General features: G+C 36.9%; 2 protein-coding genes across 2 annotated transcripts; both read right to left on the bottom strand.

The window, feature by feature from the left end:
- Positions 1-6: 6 nt before the first annotated feature.
- On the bottom strand, positions 7-1510 carry LOC128228244 (snake venom metalloprotease inhibitor 02A10-like). Its single transcript, XM_052939425.1, has 2 exons — positions 1473-1510; positions 7-601 (listed from the first exon to the last, which is right to left on the bottom strand). The coding sequence occupies exons 1-2, from the start codon at positions 1508-1510 to the stop codon at positions 7-9; spliced, it is 633 nt and encodes a 210-aa protein (XP_052795385.1).
- LOC128237840 (general transcription and DNA repair factor IIH helicase subunit XPB-like) lies at positions 1305-23820 on the bottom strand. Its single transcript, XM_052953422.1, has 20 exons — positions 23669-23820; positions 20108-20194; positions 18293-18420; positions 16861-16941; positions 14805-14960; positions 11392-11466; positions 10495-10629; positions 9572-9819; positions 8618-8689; positions 8062-8272; positions 7704-7776; positions 7154-7273; positions 6318-6520; positions 5959-6024; positions 5340-5476; positions 4633-4729; positions 4066-4183; positions 3693-3841; positions 2595-2720; positions 1305-1993 (listed from the first exon to the last, which is right to left on the bottom strand). Exons 1-20 carry the CDS (start codon positions 23700-23702, stop codon positions 1874-1876), a joined length of 2436 nt encoding a protein of 811 aa, XP_052809382.1. The 5' UTR covers positions 23703-23820; the 3' UTR covers positions 1305-1873.
- Positions 23821-25378: the final 1558 nt, after the last annotated feature.

The raw sequence follows: 25378 nt of genomic DNA, 5'->3' as shown, positions 1-25378 counted from the left end.
ATAAAACTAGTTGAAAACCTGAGGCACATACGGACACACATTGCCTAACTGCGGGAATGAACACCAGTCAGCCAGGGAAACATAGGTAGAGCGCCACTCAGGTCTCTGAGGTGGGCAGGAAGAGCGCCATTCAGGTCTCTGAGGTGGGCAGGAAGAGCACCATTCAGGTCTATGAGGTGGGCAGGAAGAGCACCATTCAGGTCTATGAGGTGGGTAGGAAGAGCGCAACTCAGGTCTATGAGGTGGGCAGGAAGAGCACCATTCAGGTCTCTGAGGTTGGCAGGAAGAGCGAAATTCTAGTCTCTGAGGTTGGCAGGAAGAGCGCAATTCTAGTCTCTTGAGGTGGGCAGGAAGAGTGCCATTAAGGTCTCTGAGGTGGGCAGGAATAGCACCATTCAGGTCTCTAAGTTGGGCAGGAAGAGCACCATTCAGGTCTATGAGGTGGGCAGGAAGAGCGCCATTCAGGTCTCTGAGGTGGGCAGGAAGAGTGCCATTCAGGTGTCTGAGGTTGGCAGGAAGAGCGCCATTCAGGTCTCTGAGGTGGGCAGGAATAGCGCCATTCAGGTCTCTGAGGTTGACAGGAAGAGTGCCATTCAGGTCTCTGAGGTGGGCAGGAAGAGCGCCACTCAGGTCTCAGGTGGGCAGGAAGAGCGCCATTCAGGTCTGCTCAATTAAGCAATGAACCGTTTGCCAAATGCACTTTCTGTTCTATAATAGAATGAGTTAACTAATACTAAAAGAGGAATGTTAAATCATGCCCTAGTCCACATTTGTTTGAACAGTATATTTTCACTGAAAATTTTCTATGCAACATGTTAACAAAGAGTGCTCTCCAAGACACTGCAAAATTCCTACCACGGGATATGCAAATGGGTCTCTTGTATTGAACCTTCACATTAGAGTTGTCTTTATAGCACTCTCAAGCTAACCACTTACACAATGCACGCCTGGGAAAATCTGGATCTCCTGTTTTAATGGACATCAGTCATGTAACATTCTTCTTTAATAACTTTATTCTTTATAACCGCTTACCAGTACTTGTATTGACATAGGCATTTTTTTATATAGCAAGCAAATGGTTTACAATTAGAGGTAATATATTAGCTTTTAGCTATCTCCTCAAACTCGGCGATCATATATGTGTCATACTGTTGTTCAATTTGTTTTCATAGAATAATTAACACTTCAACTACCGGTATGCATATGTTTTCAACTATGCATATGTTTTCAAAATCTTGATGTGTCTTGTAGAAACTTAGGATAATAAGATGGAATGGCGATGCTTGTGTAAGAGTTAAAACAAATTGTAATTTTACAATTTATTCAACAAGTAACTGATTCCAGTCAATTCATAATCAGTTACAAAGTATGGTTTTATCATATTTCCAGCAAAATGAGACATTTTTCAAGGCAAAAAACAGTTACCATGCAAAATAGATCTGGGCCTTTTTTACAAAAGGGTATAAACATACAATAGCTTTGTGACATTAGATCTCTGGCTATGATCCATTATATTTACAATTAAATGCATAAGTTAAATGGCTAAAGATAGCACAGTATTCTTAACAAATTCACATTTATATTCCTTGTAAGATTGTTCACAAAACCCCATCTCTGAAATACAATATGTGTCCCCCTAACAGATCAATATGTTAACTAATCAAAAATGTCAAAATTATCAAATTCGGATAATTTATGCGTCTGCGACCAAGAAAAGGATAATTTGAAAATAATGAATTTCAGAAATCTTAAAATCCATAAACCGATCTGCATGTTCTTCAAATGTTGAGTACCGTAGTTAGCATAAAACGTCACTGAATGTTTAATTCCACTGAATGTTCCTAGCTGTCCTAGCCAAAATATATTGAACCCATCATTTTCGGAACTTTTTGAAAAGTGGGTGAAGATGTTTGTTGGATTTCCTGGAGAATTCCATGTATGTGGCATCATCGGCGCCGGACATCGAGCTCATACTGCCAACCTTCCGACCAAACTGAAGGAAATGCAGGAAAATTTAATAACAACAGCTACAATAAGGGAAATAAACCAGTTATACCCTTTTACAAGAATAGTGGTGAGAACAACAAATATTCGGTGATTAATTGATTATTGTAGTTTTAGACCATTTCCCTCAGAAAATACGCAAGAAATATAGCGTTATAAAAACAAGGCCAATTTAACATGTTTGTAAACAAATAAAAATATTTGATTATTTGATTATTTATCGATCATTGATTGGGTTTTAATCTTCAATAATCAAGAGTAAATATCTGGTCTGATCCCAAACACAATTTGGAACACTTTCAATCTATGTCCCTCACAAAACCTACATAAGTCCCTCACAAGACCCTTATAAGTCCCTAACTGTTGATGAATGTAGCTGTTCCTGTTATGCTATTCAAATAAATTGATTCAAAGTGCAAATAATTTTGTTTTGTATGATTTCAGATTGATATCATGAGTAATCATTTGGGTAGGTGGTGAGGAAACTGTTACATACACTGGTATGTGGTATTCATATATAACCTATTACTAGTTAAGCAAACTTTAAAATAAATTCAGTCTTGGAATCACAAAATAATAATTTCCCCTACCGCAGATTTTCCTCCTGGAACTAACTCTCCGGCTACTCTCTCTTCCTCGGCGTCTTGATCTGAAGCTGCTATTACCATGTGTAAAACTTTGGCCTGCTCTTCTTTTGTGCCATAGAATAACTCCTCCTGGAAAATAAGATACAAAATTCTTGAATTTAACACCTATTACACATATTTCCCCGAGATAAACTCCCCTGCTACTCTTGATCCGAGGCTGCTCTTCTTTCGATCCATAGCTTCTCCTTGAAAGTGGATCAAAGGCCTTGGTTGATTTATCTACCCTTAAACAGATTTTCTTCCAACGAGTAACTTTCATTTGAATGACTTCTACCTCAAGCTGCTATCAAAGTATGCAAAAATTTGGCAAGCTTTCCATGTGCAATAATAGAACTCTCTAGAGTAGCAAACATTTTCTTCCCCATTATGTATTGAACTCCCTTGCTATCTCTTCCCTCATGACATACTGCTAGAATGACTCCTAATGGAAAAGGGAAATTTAATTTTTATCCAAACCTTATAATTATAGGCAATGTTTTCATTATACTGCAGTATTTTTGTTACCATTTTAATACAGTTATCACACATATTTTTTCCATTTCACAAATGTTATATATATAGTCAACCATAAGTTTTACTACTTGGCAAGTAAATCATTCTGTAAGTCTGTCGACAAGTGAAAGTGAAAAAAATATTTCCATACTCAGCAAAACTAGTGAGATTTTTATCATTATTGTATCAGGATGTAGTACCTACATAAACGATCTTAACAGGGATTTTCTAAAAAATGCTACAAAAAAACATTCTGTCTGCATTTTGTAAACCAAGCGACAAGGCGATTTGACTCACTCATAGCAGTAGCCCTTGTGTTTATATCGTACTGCAGTGTCTTCAGCAGTAGTAGGACAGTGTGTAACCACAGAGGGAAACAGCTCAAAATGTTGCCCTCAGTACTTATATATGTATTATACATAGATTTCAAGGGGTGAGGTAGAACATTATAAATGTTATAACCTTGAAGCTGTAAGACCAGTTAACCCGGGAACCTCTGTGATGTTTATGTCATACATGATTACGATATAAAAACTATGATATGCTTACCTCCTCCATTCCTGCCAGTTTAGTTATGACTTTGTAACTGTATCCCTGGTTCACCAGAAATCTCTGTCTCTTCAGCGAATACTGCATCTCCATCGTGTCTTGTGAGACGAGCGAGTAGAAAAATGCATTGTACTCCTCCGCCACCGCACCTGAAAGTGACATAAACTTAACAATTTAGCAAAGCAACTACGGTATCTGGATGTAAATGTATCCTTGAGAAGTCCTACATGCTCCTATACAGCCAACATGTACAAGTTCTTTCTGAATTCTGAAATATATTGTAAACAAAAACTATTTATCAACAGACTGACCAACACTTAATATACATGGGTTGTGGGAAAGGTAACAAACACTAGTTAAAATCTGCGTCTACCTTTCTTGGCTCTGAGGATACGCCCCAGTCTCTGTGCCTCTTGTCTGCGGGATCCACCATGTGCGGAGATCTGAATCAGCACATTGGCTTCTGGCAGGTCAAAGGAGGTGTCCGCTACCTGATATGCAGACAAAGGGGGATAATTGTATGTCAAACTTGCATAAACATCATTACATGTAAATTAAGGTGCTCTCAATATGCGCTCAAGCTGAAGGGATTTTGGCAGGCCAAAGAAGGTGTCCACTACATATATTCATGTCTTGGCTGATTGCCAATATTGAAAAGAAATATTCTATTTGGAAATTACATAATCTATTAATACAAATAATATTTTCAATAGTTTATGAAATATTTCATTTTGGAAATTACATAATCTATTGTTTTAAATCATATTTACAAAATATCTTATGCAATACATATAAAGTATAGAGAATATTGGACAATGTGTTTTGTTCGATTAAATCCTTCTTTTGTACAATACATGTTGATGTCTGTTTGGTGCTGTCAGTGGTGAGTCATACATAGGACACCGTACAAAACATTTAAATGTAGCATTGACTGCTTTACCTTTGAGACAAAGATGGTGTTGACTTTTGGGTTATGTTGGAAGTTCTGTAGAATCTGGAGTCTCTCACCCTGGGAGGTTGGACCATACAGATAAGGTCTAAAAATAGACAAACATCAAAATGAGTTTATGCTGTACGACTTCCTATGCTTCTATGGGTCATGCTGGTGTTCGAATTCGAATACCGGCGAACTATATAGCAGGGATAAAAATAGACAGAAGTTACAATACCTTAAAATTTTGAAAATATATGTACGAGTATGAGATATTCAGGCCCAAAGCAGGGTTTAAGGAATGAGACCCCTGTGAATGCTTTTTCCAAGGCCATTTTCATCAATTTCAATGTTCTATCAACAATTTTTATTTGTTAATTCCATAAAAAAAACTATCTTAACAACTGTAGGCAAGTCTGAAATTGAAATCTCTCACTCCTGACTTTATGACTATGGTAACCTGAACTTAATAATCTCTTAAACTGTAAACCAGCGTGCATTTAATAATCCTGCTTTCACTGAGGTGCATATCCACAGGTCATGCAATAAATGAAACTTGTGCATTATTCACATATTTTGTGTCACAGAAAAGGGTTTGGCTCACATAATAAATATGTACATTAATGAAACGATAACATAAAAAGGTACATGTAAGACTTAAACAAGTTCAACTGTTTCATATGCTGTGATGTTACACAATCTCCATCAAGTCTTACTTGTTCAGCTTAATTGCGTAGTTCTTCAGGGCAAACACATTATCTGAGAACACGATGATTTTGTCATTTCTTCTTTCATGGTATCGAATGAGATACTGGCAGGCTCGGAACTTGTTGGGATTCATACCATACAGCAACTGAAAACAAGAAATCATACCTTTTAATATAATAATACTACTCAAAATATATTCATTGATGACATAGGGAAAATAGGGAAAAAATCATCATTTGTTTTACAATGATAGCATATTCGCATTGAAAGATAATAAAAAAAGTTAATGGAGCAACAAATGTATTTTTAAACAGTGTTTGAAACTTATTTCGCTTAATAAAACAATATGTGAAACTTATTTCACTTACAAAAACAGTACTGGAAACTAAATTCATTTCGCAAATCAGTATTTGAAATTTATTTCACTTGTAAAACAGTATGTGAAACTTATTTAACTTGATAAATCAGTGAAGCGCATTATGTGTACAAGTTACATTTAAATATCTTGAATGTTTTTGACTTATGGCCAAGTTTTTTCACAAAAAAAAGGCCAACAAGGCTATGATAATATTTCTTGGAAAACCAGACGAGCTAGAAATAATGTTGTAAACACTTGTAACCACATACCAGTTTCCTCTGTTGTTTTGTTGTGAGGTATTCTCTGTAGAACTCTGGAGTCATGGGACACCACACCTGAAACAAACATTCAAACAAAATTACTTACAACTTTTTGTCAATTTGCCACATGGGAGTATGATTTTAATGAGAGTTTTAATTTTAAGAAATGACTTGCATAACTTAATTTATTACATGCATGGCTGTGCCATTTGCTATGTAAATTTTCAAAATTAAACGTTAACCTTTGCTGTCAGCATATGTCAATTTATGGTTGATTTTTTTTAATAATTGGTTTCCTTGTTTTTGTGTGACATAAATATCTTATTTCAAAATTTAGGTTCATGATTGTATAACAATGAATTCTTAACCTCGGCACACTGCACTCTAGCAATGAATCCCAGGTTCTGCAGTTCCATCCAGTTTGCCTCGTAAAGTTTCGGACCAATGAGAAAATTGAGATCAGCGATTTTATCGTCCTCTCTGACTAGGGTGGCCGTCAAGCCAAGTTTACAGTGGGCATTTACGATGGTGAGAACACGACGGAACATCTTTGCTGGTATTGTCTGTACCTCTGTAAAAGGAATGTAAAGTAGATACAAGTCAGGGCTTGCAGTGGTAAGATATGATTTAAGCAGTCCAACAGGATTCCAATTTAACATATATGCCTGAACTTTGACCCCTAAACGTGACTTTGGCATTGGAACCATTTGTCTTAAGGAGTGCGCTGCTAAGCAACCGCGTTTTCTCATCTGTTGTTTTTATCAATCGAAACAGCCACATAAGTAAAAAAAATTGAAATCAAGAGTTATGGGTATTGCTTTATATACATGTGCATATGGTCTCATGTGAATCGTGCACCAATTTTTAATTTATTTTATCTTAAATTTTTTATTTATTTATGGCTAAGGTCACACACTGATGACAATGAAGCAAGACAGTAGTTCTTTGAAAAATGAATGAGCCTTAAACGCTTTCTACAAACAGAAACTACTTGTACATCAAGATGTGGATAAGTATTTTAAACATTAATTTAGCAACATATTATTGTTTTATATCACGATTTAAATTCAGCCACATATTCAGATACCAAATCAACACAGCATCAATCTATCCACGAAGTATCATAATAACCCATCTGCATCAACTCCAAACTCTGTTCCATCTGTATAAAGGGCCAACATTTAACATTATATCAAATACTAACCATCAAGGATCATGATTCCCCACTCCTGACTTTTCATCCACTCCATGACCTTCTCCGCCTCCCACGATCGCTTTGTGCTGTGAGCCAACATGGAGTAAGTGCTGATACATATTGAACTACCTGAAAGTCAAAAGAGATGTTTGGCACATATTGAGCCCCCTGAGCACCGCTTTGTCAGAAACATGTGGAAGATGATTGAATCAAGGCATTTTAAGAACCTTGTGATATTCAGACTCCGAAAACAATAGGACAGAGTTTTGAAATGGACAGACACATGGACGAGCAGATAGTGCAAATATTATATGCCAACATTTTGGGGTATAATAAACATTAATGAAATGGTTTCAATGACTTTTCATCGGTTCTAATCTTGTATACATAGTTTAAACTGATAGGCCGACTGGCTATTATAGTCATACAAATTTAAAACTTATGCTTTCTCTTACAATTGAGTCACTTCCCACTTTGTATGAACCCCACTTCATATGAACCCTTTTTCCTCTTTATATAAAGTCATAAACCACCTAATATAAACCCTGTGGAAAAATACCTATAGGCTTGTCTTTAGCATCAGATGTAAATCTACAGATCATACTGTCATCAGCCGTGGACCACATCTTAAACTGGAATACATAAACCAACCATTTAGCATCACAAACAAGTGGAAATGCTAGGAATAAACAAACCATTTACTTAATTATTCAAGAACATGAACTTAGTGGTCACCATGTTTTAAATTCCTATCAGCAGAGAAGCCATGCTAGCCACATGTATAATAGTATATAAGCAGGGTGTTAGTATGGCTATTCACAATAAAAGTTTCAAAAGTCTAACACTGTCTTATTGTCAATGTCAGTGAAAATTTGTATCAGAACTCCTGATATTTACATTAATACAGACACACTCACCTGTGACCTCCATTGTTCCACAGCGACACCTGATGTCGCGAGACACAGACACCGCTTTCTGACCGTACAAGCAGCCGTAACTCCGACCAGGGTTTTTCCCGCCCCACAAGGCAAGACGATAACTCCTGATCGTGCTCTTCCATTCCCAAACATTTTACGCAGGCTCTTCTCTTGGTATGGTCGTAATACTGTGGAGGGCTTCAGATCTATTCTGTTTGTAAATGATTTGATAAAATTACACGAATCATGGAATGGTATCTGATATCCTTGACTTTGTAATTTTAATATTGCCAAAGACAAAACAATAAAACTTCGACCACAAATAATTTTTCTCCCTTTTTCAGCCCAAAATGAAAATTTTAGTGAGAAATGTTTTCAAGAAATTATCACTAGATCAATCACATAAATTCTGATTGTATTATGTAAAACAAAAACTGTTTTATCATTTTTACATGAATTATTTTAATCCCATAATTTATACTTTCCCACTTTCTAAAATGATGTGCCCAAGAAACTCTAGATGATTTTTTCTTAGCCTGAGATATATGTAACTTACTCTATATTAGGGTTGATAGTGTCATTCCTGAAGTCATACTCTGCCAGCAGAGGGTATTCAAGTTCTATACACCTGGAATCGAGAATACAAGACAACTTTGAATGAATATTTCCAAGGAGCCAGGTATTACCAATATCAGCTTTTAAAACAAACATTAAATGCAATAAATCAAGCTTCATAGAGAAACTATTTCTTTACTCAAATGTCTTCACGTTATGAGCCAAGAAATTGTATGCAACATGACCACTACAATTCCATAAATCAGATTGTGGCCCGTCAAATGTGCCCATGATTTTAAAGTCAAGATCAATGTGGGTTTTTTTGGTGGTTTATGACCTATTGACCACATAAAGGGGCCATCAGCTGACCATGACCAATGTGCCCACCAAGTTTGAAGACTCTGAAACAAATCAATCAAAAGTTATTGATCAAAGGTGCCAATCATTTTTCAAGTAAGTCAACATGACCTATTGACCCCAAAATATTTATAGGCCATCTACCAGCCATGACCAATGTGCCCACTAAGTTTGAAGACACTACACCACGTTGTTCAAAAGTTATTGATCAGGAACAAAACTTTGACACCATGAAAGACAATGACAACGCAATAGATGATGATGCCGTGGATGTTGACGCCAGAAGCAGTAATCTTCAAGCTACTAAAAGATGGATTATCATAATGATAATGAAAGATAACTGTCTCTCTCAAAACCACTGAACAAAGATGTGTGAATTACCGTAGAAACTTTGCAATGGCTTAAAATTCGCCGTAATTATCAAACTTACAGAAATATCAATAATATTAATATAGAATAATGGAGTTGCCAATCTTAAACCATACAGAATTGAAAAAAATATTGTCAGACTTTGCTAAGTTATCCAAATCTTTCTTACCACAGGTACCTGAAAGTTCAAAACTTTACAAAAGAAAATCATTCAGAACAAAACTCTTACCTTTTTTGAATGTCTTCAATCATATCCTGCTTTACTTCAAATGATACTGTCTTCAAATCTTCACCGTCTTCATCATCATTGTCCATCTTGTCATAGTAGTCAAAAATATCCAGTGGGACCTCTTCCTTCCCGCTTTCCGCATTTCCCGTTTTTTCCCCATTTTCACCAGACGGGCCAGGTTGGGAGATTGAAAGTTGGGAGCTGCTGGCACTGGCTGAAAGTTGGCCATTCACAGATGGCATGTTAAACTGTAACAGAAAATATATTTCCATAATAATTTCAATATTTTCCGTTTATTTCCCATTTTCTCTCAAAGGCCCTGGGCACTTATCAGTTTTGAAAAAAATGATATTTAAAGATTCGGCTTACAAAACTATTTCACAGATTTTTAATGGGCAATCAGATATAGGCAATCAGAATTTATAGCCAATTAAGTTCTTGTATGAGCTAGGAAAAAGTAGCAGTCTTTATCTTTACTTTTATCAAAAAGAGACGTAACTGAAAATTACTCTTGTTAGGTATGTTATGTGTTTAGTTTTACTGCAACATTCATACCAAGTCTCATGTTAATATATTTGACCTATTTATTTGCATATGACAATGGATAAACTTATGCAAGCCGACATCACTGAATACCAATGAAACATATTTTATTCATAAAGCAGAATGTTTAATCTGATTATAAACACTTCATAAAAATTAAAAATTAAAATTTCAATGTAAATTCACTGTTTGTTGAAGCACCAACTCAAAATTACAGATATGGATCATCGCACAACAAAATGCATATGGCCATCATTCTAAGTGCACAGATAGTTATACAAAATCAGCTGCATGATAATGTGCTTCTACATCAATTGTTTGTACTTTTTCTAATGGATGCCTGTATTTACATAAATGCAGAACCCACACATATACATTACCTGTATGGTGGCAGATTTAGCGACACTCTCCTCTAACAGTTTGTCCCCAGCGACTGTGTCGGTACCCTCCTCAATCTCAGGCCTGTATCTACATTCTTGAATAACAGGATCTTTCAGCATCTTTTGTATAACTTCCTGAAAATATATTGAAAGTTTTGTGTAAGGGTTAAGGTACCCTTCTTACAAACAAGCATAAGTTTTGTTAATAACATCAAATCCTTTTGTTTTAGTCTTTTTAAAGATGCACTCTTACTCCCACTTAAGATTTACCACAACTAATACTATTGTTTCATTATTCCAAAAAGGATGAATAAATGTTGAAAAACAATGATTCTAATGAAGGACACCTATTTTAATTTGAAAGAAATGTGCATAAAACACAGTATTTCTACCATTTGAGATCATAGTAGATCACAGTAAATCTTTTGGCATTCACCAATCATTTAATATTTTTGCATTTTCAGCAATTAAAAACTCGGTTACAATCTTGTTATCAGTATGATATTTTCCATAAATGCATTATTAAGTAAGTAGTTAAAGGTTTATCAGTCAAAATATATGTTTGTTATACATGTGTATGCATTGATCTGAATAATTGTGTAACTTAAAAATTATACATATTCAGAAAGAAAAAAATGCAAGATGATGTTGATAAGAAGTACTAACTTCTTTTCTGCAGATCAAAGGCTGGTATAAATAATATGCAAGAGAAATATCAGATAAAAACTGAATGCTATGTTTATTGCACACGGATAAAATGGAACGGAAACGTTTATTCCAAATCCATTAACATGATAATTAGTAAGTGGACAATCATTTTAATCATATTCTAGGCAGAGAAATTGTGTACGGTCTATTGTAAAGTTCATTAACTGTGCCAAACAAAATGTTACTCACTGGATGTTGACTCTCCACAAAGTATTTGTTATGTTTCAACACCAGCTTCACCTTCCCATAACTCAATGTACACAGCTGGAATGAAAACATCAACTCAATGTACACAGCTGAAATGAAAACATCAACTCAATGTACCCACTGGAATGAAAACATCAACTCAATGTACACAGCTGAAATGAAAACATCAACTCAATGTACACAGCTGAAATGAAAACATCAACTCAATGTACACAGCTGAAATGAAAACATCAACTCAATGTACCCACTGGAATGAAAACATCAACTCAATGTACACAGCTGAAATGAAAACATCAACTCAATGTACACAGCTGAAATGAAAACATCAACTCAATGTACACAGCTGGAATGAAAACATCAACTCAATGTACCCACTGGAATGAAAACATCAACTCAATGTACACAGCTGAAATGAAAACATCAACTCAATGTACACAGCTGAAATGAAAACATCAACTCAATGTACACAGCTGGAATGAAAACATCAACTCAATGTACCCACTGGAATGAAAACATCCACTCAATGTACCCAGCTGAAATGAAAACATCCACTCAATGTACCCAGCTGAAATGAAAACATCCACTCAATATACACAGCTGAAATGAAAACATCCACTCAATGTACACAGCTGAAATGAAAACATCCACTCAATGTACACAGCTGAAATGAAAACATCCACTCAATATACACAGCTGAAATGAAAACATCCACTCAATGTACACAGCTGAAATGAAAACATCCACTCAATGTACACAGCTGAAATGAAAACATCCACTCAATGTACACAGCTGAAATGAAAACATCCACTCAATGTACACAGCTGAAATGAAAACATCAACTCAATGTACACAGCTGAAATGAAAACATCCACTCAATGTACACAGCTGAAATGAAAACATCCACTCAATGTACACAGCTGAAATGAAAACATCCACTCAATGTACACAGCTGAAATGAAAACATCCACTCAATGTACACAGCTGAAATGAAAACATCCACTCAATGTACACAGCTGAAATGAAAACATCCACTCAATGTACACAGCTGAAATGAAAACATCCACTCAATGTACACAGCTGAAATGAAAACATCCACTCAATGTACACAGCTGAAATGAAAACATCCACTCAATATACACAGCTGAAATGAAAACATCAACTCAATGTACACAGCTGAAATGAAAACATCCACTCAATGTACACAGCTGAAATGAAAACATCCACTCAATGTACACAGCTGAAATGAAAACATCCACTCAATGTACACAGCTGAAATGAAAACATCCACTCAATGAAAGCAGCTGAAATGAAAACATCCACTCAATGTACACAGCTGAAATGAAAACATCCACTCAATGTACACAGCTGAAATGAAAACATCCACTCAATGTACACAGCTGAAATGAAAACATCCACTCAATGTACACAGCTGAAATGAAAACATCCACTCAATGTACACAGCTGAAATGAAAACATCCACTCAATGTACACAGCTGAAATGAAAACATCCACTCAATGTACACAGCTGAAATGAAAACATCCACTCAATGTACACAGCTGAAATGAAAACATCCACTCAATGTACACAGCTGAAATGAAAACATCCACTCAATGTACACAGCTGGAATGAAAACATCCACTCAATGTACACAGCTGAAATGAAAACATCCACTCAATGTACACAGCTGAAATGAAAACATCCACTCAATATACACAGCTGAAATGAAAACATCCACTCAATATACACAGCTGAAATGAAAACATCCACTCAATGTACACAGCTGAAATGAAAACATCCACTCAATGTACACAGCTGAAATGAAAACATCCACTCAATGTACACAGCTGAAATGAAAACATCAACTCAATGTACACAGCTGAAATGAAAACATCCACTCAATGTACACAGCTGAAATGAAAACATCCACTCAATGTACACAGCTGAAATGAAAACATCCACTCAATGTACACAGCTGAAATGAAAACATCCACTCAATGTACACAGCTGAAATGAAAACATCCACTCAATGTACACAGCTGAAATGAAAACATCCACTCAATGTACACAGCTGAAATGAAAACATCCACTCAATGTACACAGCTGAAATGAAAACATCCACTCAATGTACACAGCTGAAATGAAAACATCCACTCAATGTACACAGCTGAAATGAAAACATCCACTCAATGTACACAGCTGAAATGAAAACATCCACTCAATGTACACAGCTGAAATGAAAACATCAACTCAATGTACACAGCTGAAATGAAAACATCCACTCAATGTACACAGCTGAAATGAAAACATCAACTCAATGTACCCACTGGAATGAAAACATCAACTCAATGTACACAGCTGAAATGAAAACATCAACTCAATGTACACAGCTGAAATGAAAACATCAACTCAATGTACACAGCTGAAATGAAAACATCCACTCAATGTACACAGCTGAAATGAAAACATCAACTCAATGTACACAGCTGAAATGAAAACATCAACTCAATGTACACAGCTGAAATGAAAACATCCACTCAATGTACACAGCTAAAATGAAAACATCCACTCAATGAAAGCAGCTGAAATGAAAACATCCACTCAATGTACACAGCTGAAATGAAAACATCAACTCAATGTACACAGCTGAAATGAAAACATCAACTCAATGTACACAGCTGAAATGAAAACATCCACTCAATGTACACAGCTGAAATGAAAACATCAACTCAATGCACACAGCTGAAATGAAAACATCCACTCAATGTACACAGCTGAATGAAACATCAAAAATTCATTCCTTGTTCAGTTGCAAAATTCTATTTTAGAAAACAAAGCTGTTGGCCAGTGTCAAGCATATCAATTGCAAAACGTGGTTATTATTTCAGCTGTTTTATTGCCAATACTTAGTTGCGTTCCTAATGCCATCAAGAGTGCCAACTGTCACAAAATATTCCAGTTCCAATTTAAGGTCACCAAGTTTGGTGATAAGTGGTTGTACATTAAGCAAAATTTAGAGAGCGAACACTGTAAAGATAGTTTGTGCCAATATGTTACAACTCTGGAGTGACTGAGGTGACAAGGCTGGTTATCAAGCCTCTGACCAAATTTGGTGATTATTGAAAAAAAGCCTCTAAAATAATTGATCAGACAAGACCAATTCTAGGTAACTTATACAATTAAGGATACAGATTGAAGTTAAGCTACCAAGAGTAAGGTGGTCTATTGTTTTGTGTTTGTTACTTGTTCTCAATCTAGTTTTTGCAGTTTTTCATTACCTAGTTGAAACAATTTTATTACTCTTGGTTCTGAGTTATTGCACGATGACGATACCATGGCTGGCATAATACCGTGATTCTTGTTTTCTTATAAAAACACATGAGCTAAACATTTGTACCTTGATAAACTCCTCAATGCCTGAAGGCAGGGTGGTTTTACACAATCGTCGCAGGTACTCAATGATATCTCTTGTCTCCAGGCCCACAGAGACGGCTGCATACAAGGAGTAGGCAGTCAGCTTGTATTCATGAATGTGGCTAGGGCGACACACAGGCTGAAAGACAAACAAGCACAATTCTATGATAATCTAAGCTTCCAATTCACCAAAGAACATACTCTTGACCAAAAGAGACTACCTACAAAGAGTAACAGTCAGCTTGAACCAGTGGATTTGGTTTGGATAACTGACAGGCTGTAAAATGGGAGTAAAATTGTTTCCATCTGACCTAAAAATTAAATTAAAAAGTTGCCCGAAAGAGGATTCTGCATGCAAGAAATACATATAGTCAGTTTGTACCAAGTCTTGTGCATCACACAAGCTGATATATGAAAACAAAGACAATGAGATACTTTGTGTCATGTTATAGAATGTTTTGTCTAAAGTTGGTGTTACTACAGCTTACACAAGAAGTATGCCATCATCTTGTACTCATGGATATGGCTTGGTATCCTTGTTACCCAGGCCATTCTATAACAGAGCTTCATTGAATACCCTAAGTAAGTTTTCTACATACTGAGTATTTCATATTAACCCAAGACAATGTCGAGGGAATTAGGAATTTAGGTTTGAGGGCGAATTTTCATGCAAATGCCTGGCTCCCCTTTGTATAAACCACGTTAATAAATTCAAGTCTTATACAAATCTGTTCTGTATGAATCACTGTCACTGTTCCTAAATTAATCCAAAGGAACTTGTAGCAAGAATAACTAACATCCTATATCGAAATAAAGAAATACCCTTGTATTCAAAATTTATGTACAGTGTACGGTACCTTATTTATGGAAATACCAAATTGTCGCTTTGCTTTTTCTCAATGTCAATATTGAAGAAACTAGAAATGTGTCCATAGGACACGGATGCCCCCACTTCGATTTTTTGTCACAGAAAATAAGCCATAATGATTATTCAGGATAATCTGCACAAGGGCAAATCCTTTTCAAAAATTAGATCGGATAAGATATTTTTTAAGTATTGTTGGGAAATAAAGGGCCCTAACTCCTAAATGATTAAAGCGATTTCCATGGCTATCGAACTTGATCAAGGTATTATGGTCACAAACATGTGTTAAAAGTTTGGTGAGGATTGGACAAACAGTTTTCAAGAATTAGATCGGAAACAATCTTCGGGACGTATTTTTCAAGTCTTTTTTTGCAAATAAAGGGCCGTAACTCCTAAATGACAAAAGCGATTTCCATGGCTATCGAACTTGATCAAGATATTATGGTCACAATCATGTATGTAAAGTTTGGTGAGGATTGGACACATACTTTTCAAGAATTAGATTGGAAACATATATTTTTTTGAAGTATTTTTGGCAAAAAAGGGCCGTAACTCCTAAATGACTAAAGCGATTTCCATGACTATCGAACTTGATCAAGATATTATGGTCACAAACATGTGTTTAAAGTTTGGTGAGGATTGGACAAACGGTTTTCAAGAATAAGATCGGAAACAATCTTCGGGACGTACGTACGTACAGACAGACAGACGTACGTACGGACAAGGGCAACCCTATATGCCGCCACTTTGTGGGGGCATAAAAAGGGCTTCCTTAGTATTTGGTTATGATATCTATAATAATTTATCCAACTGTGTTTCAAGTTTGCCTCCCTTTAATCTTTAAATAATGATAGTGTTTGAACAGATCAATAAAATGATTTTGAAGTTGATTTCGCAACAGGTCATTTTGCTGGAAGCCATTCTGATTTTAAAATGAAAGATGAAAAAAGTGTCAGAAAACGATAACTATTTTACAGTTGCCAAAGTCAGTTTCAAGGACAGACAGACAGTTTGTATTCATACTGGTACATCTAAATGCGATACTTTTTTTCAGCATATTTCACCATCTGATATGTAACATTCTGAAGAATTTGTAAATGCAAATGTTACACAAACATTCAGTTTCAGTGTTATTTTGTCTTTCCATTAATTCATAAAATGGAGAAGTGTTTACCTCTGAGATGGCAATGAGGAAGTCATGTGCATGTTTGTAAACCGGAGAGAAAGCTTCCAAGAAGATATGTCCATCTGGGGCCTGAAAAATACAGGAATTGGATCTGAGTGAGTTAGTTAGACCTGGGCTATCAGACATAATTATTTTAAATGAGATAATCATTCATAAAAAACTTGTTTATAAAGGTTTTCCAAACTTCTTTCTCTTGAAGGAGTGCCATTGGCGCATCATTTTCTCAATGATTTATGACCATTAGTTTACTCATGTAAAGTTTAAGCATTATTTATTTTACAACAATTATGAAGAAAGTTGTGATAACTAAGTCACTCTTGTTGGGACGATGTTGCGCACGAGTGTAATCTTTCGTTGTGGGGAAAACTGGAGTACCCGTAAAAAAAACACTTGTACGGCTTGGTGATCACTAACCCAACTCAAATGCAGCCAGGCGAGAAGACAGTGCACTAACCATTACGTTACCAAACAATCTGACAGGGGCACTATTTCATGTCCTCTCATTACATCTAACATGCCATGGGTTACAGCCCAACCAAGGATAACAGCCCAACCAAGGATAACAGCCAAACCGGGGCATTTTCTTGTGTGCCTCTGATTCTCATCCTAGATGCCATGGATTACAGCCCAACCATGGATAACAGCCAAACAAGGGCACTATCTCGTGTTCCTCTGATTCTCATCCTAGATGCCATGGGTTACAGCCCAACCATGGATAACAGCCAAACCAGGGCACTATCTAGTGTTCCTCTGATTCTCATCCTAGATGCCATGGGTTACAGCCCAACCATGGATAACAGCAAAACCAGGGCACCATGGGTTACAGCCCAACCATGGATAACAGCCAAACCAGGGCACTATCTCGTGTTCCTCTGATTCTCATCCTAGATGCCATGGGTTACAGCCCAACCATGGATAACAGCCAAACCAGGGCACTATCTCGTGTTCCTCTGATTCTCATCCTAGATGCCATGGGTTACAGCCCAACCATGGATAACAGACAAATAAGGGCACTATCTCGTGTTCCTCTGATTCTCTTCCTAGATGCCATGGGTTACAGCCCAACCATGGATAACAGCCAAACAAGGGCACTATCTTGTGTTCCTCTGATTCTCATCCTAGATGCCATGGGTTACAGCCCAACCATGGATAACAGCCAAACAAGGGCACTATCTTGTGTTCCTCTGATTCTCATCCTAGATGGCATGGGTTACAGCCCAACCATGGATAACAGCCAAACAAGGGCACTATCTTGTGTTCCTCTGATTCTCATCCTAGATGGCATGGATTACCTGCTTGACTCTTATCTAGCCGAGTGGACCTAGGTTGCACTCTATTTCAAGTTTAATGAACTGTTGCAGAGGATTAGCAAACAGCGTAAGCAAAGGAGCCCAGAACTATATCGTAAAACTGTACATACCACCCACAGTGGCCTAGAAGCATGGTCTAGCTTCAGGTCCAAGATCTTCCTGTAGTCCTTAGCCCCAAACTCGTCTTCTTTGGATGTCTCTGACACGTGCAGATTAGCTGCATCAGGTACAACTCCATCTAGGGATACAAAAATTGGTCAAATATCATAAATCGATTGGACATTTTTATAAATGATTGATAAGGTAATCAAAATAAATTTTGTTTAAAATCAGGGGTATGAAAGAATTAACACAGCATTAACATGTAAACTGTTGTACTGAACAATGGTTATACATGACAACGATGTGTATTGTTATGTTATTAAAACATAACTTTTAAGTGCCTTACATAAGTTTTTATGGTAAAAAAAAGGATATAAGACTCCTAATTCCAATGTCCAAATGTATACATTCTTCGTATAAATAGCCTCTTGATGATTATCAATTCTATGATGATGCAATCAATTTTTGGCGACCTAGTTGTTTGAGACAGTTTTTTAACAACCATTTATCCCAATTTATTCTCTTGCTTTTTATAATTTAGCTACTAGCTAGTTAATGTAGAAATCCACCTAGTTTTTCAATACATGTTGAAAGTAAATTTTACCATTTACAGTGAACTGTTTAACCTTTTAATACTATGATTTGGTATTACTAATGGGACTATCAATAAATAGGCATAACTTAATCAGGTAAACGTCTATCTAAATTTATGGAAATTTTAAATTTCTGGCTTCCATTTAAATGTACTTGTTACCAAGTATTTCTGACTCCTTGAATGACCTTGGATGACCTTGAATGACCTTGGATGAACAGGCTCATATCCCTATTCTGGTGCTTGCCATCAATTTTTCAACAAGCACTGCTTATTTCAACCACTGCCTACTGCATTTCATATGACTCTGGACCATTCTGATACAACTATTCACAGCTGTTGAACTAAAACCAATCCAGTTGTCAAAACAAGCGCAAGCACTGCAGAGGTAACATGCTTTCCAGATTTTGCTCAAATACTGGGTTTTATATACCAGTGCTTGTTAAAATATTTGAATGCCAAGCTCTTGTGTAAGAATTTAGACAAATAAAATGCAATTTGATTCTATTTATTATTTTTAACAAAGTAGGGTATTTATTATCAAAGGTGGTCATAATCTGATTAAGCATCATTTGTGAAGATCATCTTTGTACTTTAACACCTCAACCGAGATCATGTCTAAACTGTCTAATAAAAACATAAGTTAAATAAAAGTGAAAAGATCTTTTCTAGGCATTTTGGGAATGAGAACTTGCTGCTCAAAATCTTGAAAATGAGAATGAAAAATTCAGGAGTACATTCATATATCTTGTTAAAGCTGAACTCTCACAGATTAAAAGTTTTGACAACTTTTTTATTTTTTGTCTTGGAACAACTCAATTTTTGCGAAAATCCATGGAAACCAGTTAGATAAGACTGCTGACAAAATTTTTGATCACAGCTGTTTATATTTAAGTTAATAAAATGATGTATTATGCATTTTTCTTGAACCGTTAGTAACGGTTTAAGCCATAAAACATTAATTTTCGAATGGAAATATGAAAATCTACGATCTGATTTTTTGTCAGCAATCTTATATCATTGGTTTGCAGATATTTATGCAAATCTTTGCTCTTTCCAAGACAACAATGAAAAAGTTGTAAAACTGGTATATCTGTGAGAGTGCAGCTTTAAATATGGGAATTTTGCATGATATGGAAGAATTTTGCCATTAGGTATGGGTCCGACCCTTTATGTAAAAGGTTTAATCCACTTCCAGTTTCAAAAAATCACAAAATGATCTTTATTCTACCTCCAGTGTCGACATCCATGCTGTCTTCATCAGCATCCAGCGAATGCAAGTCCATATCAGACTTGTATTTCTTTGACCTTCTCTCATCTTCAAAAAGACACACAACATAAATTTTTTATTCAACATGGATAAGACAATTATACAACAAAGAAAATATATTAAAACAGAACAATGAAGTTAAGATAGATGTAAACATTTCATGTTGATAAATGTAACATCAGCACAGAAAAAGCTTTTGTAGCGACAAATATAATAAATACAGTTTTAAATCATAACTAGAGATTGCTTTTTTGAAAAAGCGCATGTCTCCCCCATTGTGTGGTCGTAGGTGAGAAATAATCAATGATGGACATGAAATTTGTACTTCCTCCCTACCAAGTTTGGTGAACCTAGGTCAAACCATTCTCAAGATATTGAGCGGAAATGTTTTTTACATTGGGGGTCGCCGCGACCTTGACCTTTGACCTAGTGACCCCAAAAACAATAGGGATCTTCTACACCTCATGACCAACCTCCCTACCAAGTTTGGTGAACCTAGGTCAAACCGTTCTCAAGATTTTGAGCAGAAATGTTTTTTATATTGGGGGTCGCCTCGACCTTGACCTTTGACCTAGTGACCCCAAAAACAATAGGGATCCTCTACACCTCACGACCAACCTCCCTACCAAGTTTGGTGAACCTAGGTCAAACCGTTCTCAAGATTTTGAGCAGAAATGTTTTTTATATTGGGGGTCGCCGCGACCTTGACCTTTGACCTAGTGACCCCAAAAACAATAGGGATCCTCTACACCTCACGACCAACCTCCCTACCAAGTTTGGTGATCCTAGGTCATGCGGTTTTCCAGTTATCGATCGGAAAGAACAAAGCATTCTCCTGATATTGCACGGAAATATTTTTTTACATTAGAGGTCACAGCGACGTTGACCTTTGACCTTGTGACCCCCCAAAATATAGGAGTTTTCTAAACCTCATGATCAACCTCCCTACCAAGTTTGGTGAACCTAGGTCAAACCATTCTCAAGATATTGAGCGGAAATGTTTTTTACATTGGGGGTCGCCGCGACCTTGACCTTTGACCTAGTGACCCCAAAAACAATAGGGATCTTCTACACCTCATGACCAACTTCCCTTCCAAGTTTGGTGAACCTAGGTCAAACCGTTCTCAAGATTTTGAGCGGAAATGTTTTTTACATTGGGGGTCGCCGCGACCTTGACCTTTGACCTAGTGACCCCAAAAACAATAGGGATCTTCTACACCTCATGACCAACCTCCCTACCAAGTTTGGTGAACCTAGGTCAAACCGTTCTCAAGATTTTGAGCAGAAATGTTGTTTATATTGGGGGTCGCCGCGACCTTGACCTTTGACCAGTGACCCCAAAAACAATAGGGATCCTCTACACCTCACGACCAACCTCCCTACCAAGTTTGGTGATCCTAGGTCATGCGGTTTTCCAGTTATCGATCGGAAAGAACAAAGCATTCTCCTGATATTGCACGGAAATATTTTTTTACATTAGAGGTCACAGCGACGTTGACCTTTGACCTTGTGACCCCCCAAAATATAGGAGTTTTCTAAACCTCATGATCAACCTCCCTACCAAGTTTGGTGAACCTAGGTCAAACCATTCTCAAGATATTGAGCGGAAATGTTTTTTACATTGGGGGTCGCCACGACCTTGACCTTTGACCTAGTGACCCCAAAAACAATAGGGATCTTCTTCACCTCATGACCAACCTCCCTACCAAGTTTGGTGAACCTAGGTCAAACCGTTCTCAAGATTTTGAGCGGAAATGTTTTTTACATTGGGGGTCGCCGCGACCTTGACCTTTGACCTAGTGACCCCAAAAACAATAGGGATCTTCTACACCTCATGACCAACCTCCCTACCAAGTTTGGTGAACCTAGGTCAAACCGTTCTCAAGATTTTGAGCAGAAATGTTTTTTATATTGGGGGTCGCCGCGACCTTGACCTTTGACCTAGTGACCCCAAAAACAATAGGGATCCTCTACACCTCACGACCAACCTCCCTACCAAGTTTGGTGATCCTAGGTCATGCGGTTTTCCAGTTATCGATCGGAAACGAAGTGTGACGTACGGACTGACGGACTGACGGACTACTGGACTGACGGACAGGGCAAAAACAATATGTCTCCCCCAGAGAGGGGGAGACATAAATACAGTTTTAAATCTGCTATCTACATCTTGTGAAAAAAGGTAACCATTCCATGGTGATTGAATTATAATTCAATAATAATTTAATATTCTGACGAGGTTGTGCCTTTGAATTATAATTTAATAATAATTTAATATTCTGACAAGTTGTGCCTGCTTGCGGAAAATTAAAAAAGGTGCATTTATAAAAAAGAACTGTTTGAAGATGGCGGTGAAGTTATCATTGTGCAACTTGTTGTATATACATAGCATAGACGGAACAGTTCTGGGATAGTTTCAACAAACAAGAGCTGTCGCAGAGACAGTGCGCTCGACTATTCCGCCGCTTTTCAGTGTATGGATTAAAAAGTTTTGGCGAAACATGCATGGATCACTGTTAGATTAGATTTCAATGCACTTCATGATGTGCTGAGATATTTACATAAATTGAATTGGAAAATATTCTAGTTGGTAGGCAAATTTTAATGTAAATTCTAAGTGGAAAAGGGGCATAATTCTATCAAAATGCTTGACAGAGTTACCTCCTCCTGTGTACAGGTTGGGGGCATGATGGTGAACAAGCTTGCTTAGTTTTAAAGCCAAATGTCAATGGACTTTGAAAATATTTGAGGTGGTACGCAAACTTGAACATAAATTCTAAGTCGAAAAAGGGGCATAATTTTGTCAAAATGCTTGATACAGTTATCTCCTCCTGTGTACAGGTTGGGGGCATGATGGTGAAAAAGTGTGCTAAGTTTCAAAGCCAGATGTCAATGGACTTTGAAAATATTTGAGGTGGTACGCAAACGTTAACGTAAATTCTAAGTAGAAAGAGGCATAATTTTGTCAAAATGCTTGATAGAGTTACCTCCTCCTGTGTACAGGTTGGGGGCATGATGGTGAACAAGTGTGCAAAGTCTTAAAGCCATATGTCAATGGACTTTAAATATTTGAGGTGGTACACAAACTTGAACATAAGTGGTTACGCTGACGCCGACGCTCGGGTGACTAGGATAGCTCTCCTTATTCTTCGAATAGTCAAGCTCAAAATGGACATTCTTAAATTAGCGGAGTTACAGTTGAAGAATATATTTTACATTGGTATGGATCAGTCAGCTTGTGGCGTGTAGGGATCAAAATGAATATCCAAAGGTTAAAAAAAAGTTCCCTAAATGCGCATTATTGTGGCTATGAATCTTTGGCTGCTAAGTTAATGAATCAATAAAAAGGTCTAATTCAAACAAGCAAATCAGTTTCCAATGAAAAATCAGATCTTCAAATCAGATTATAGCATTCACTTATATTTCAATTAAAATTATATTATTTTACATATTAATAGCATTTGATCCGAAATGCTTGTCCGAAAAATATGCAGTCTACAAGATAAAGCTCTGAACAAACTTTACCTCTATCTTTTTTGTCCCTTTTGCTACCCCCCATAGTAAGTTATAATGATGGGCTGTTTTAGCTACGTATTAGTGATTGTTATGTTAAAACACTTTAGATAAGGGGATTTTTTTAAGACATTATAAATTTCAGCACTTTTCATCTCGGTAAAAAAGCGCTTGCTAGGTAACTGTCAAAACGGTAAAGTATTGATTGGTCTAAGAGCTATTTTTCATCTCTGAAGTCGCAGTTCATAAAACAAATCAAATTGAACCGGACAATTTTTCCTTAGAGATAACTGCTGATGGACTGATATCACAATTACACAATCTCACCACTGACGGTTTCAGCATCATCTTTACCAACGCTTACGTTTTCAACGGATCAAAATCTCCAACGTTAACATGAACCCAACATGCTCACGCCTCCATCATAAACCTTGCTTCTGTTAACGTCACTCAAAATAACGTCACCAACGCTTACATTGTCAGCATCAACGTCGTCAACGTCAATTTCGTCATTATCAATGTCATTAACGCTAACATAGTCATCACTATGGTTACAAATGCTTACATTCTCAAAACCAAAGCCACCATTACTAACGCCGTCAGTAAAAAAAGTCACCAATGCCAACTACCTCAGTATCCATGCCATCTCCACTAACCTATTTATAATCAACGACAATAACACTGACATCTCAAAAATCAATGTCACCACCGCTACCGTCTCCAGCAAAAATATACCAATGGCAATATGCTATCGCTGGCAATATTAACGTTACCGACACTGATGACGTCAGTATCAACGTCATCACCACTAATGTCTCCTGTATCAAAGTCATCGCATATTAAATCGTAAGTATAAACATCAATTCAAATTATTCGTCAGTTTCAAACTCTTCCTTTTAACTTTATCTCCGTTAACTCCGTCAGCAGCAACGTCAACACAGCTAGCGTCGCCAACATCAACTATATCAATGCTTGTGTCCCCCACATCAACGCCGCCAACTCAAACTCTATGTCAACATCGCTAACGTCTCCAGTAGTTGTTGCCTTACCACCGCTAACATTCGTTACCACTATCAACATCACCAATTGGGATGCCACGTTAGCGTAGAGGTGAGAGCACTCGCTTCTAAATAAGGAGACCCAGGTTTGATCGCCGGTCTGGACTCATGTGAATTTGGTTGGTGGTCACCAAGCCAGATTCCCCTCAACATAATACCTCACTGCACAACATCTTTATCGAGAGTGACTAAGCATTAGTTAATATATTTTTCTTCACAATCGATGTAATAGAAATTATAAGTTCAAACTAACATCATCACTGCTTCAGTCTTCAGGATGAACGTCACCACCGCTGACGTTGTCAGCTTCAAATTTAAGCTACCACTTATATTACAAAAAAACATTTACGCCACCATCGCTATTCGATTATGGCAGCATCAAAATCAACACAATTAACGTCTTCGGAATTTACATCATCATATCAAACTTTGATTCCTTGAAAACTGTTTCTGAATTGGCGTCAGAAATGCTCAGCATTTTCGACATCAATTGTAGCTTCTTTAGTGTCAGTTAATGTATCACCATTGTATCGTTGCATATCAACACCACTAATTTTAACGTTTCCGACATCAAAGTAACCATCTTTAACGTGTCAAACCGCAGCGTCAACACCCCTACGCCTTCGCCATCATTATGATCACATAAGCGCTAACGTCGTCATCA

This window comes from Mya arenaria, chromosome 1, assembly GCF_026914265.1.
Source record: "Mya arenaria isolate MELC-2E11 chromosome 1, ASM2691426v1".
Taxonomy (NCBI): Eukaryota; Metazoa; Mollusca; class Bivalvia; order Myida; family Myidae; genus Mya; species Mya arenaria.
Note: the sequence above shows the minus strand (reverse complement) of the source record. Positions and strands in the feature narration are given on the sequence as shown.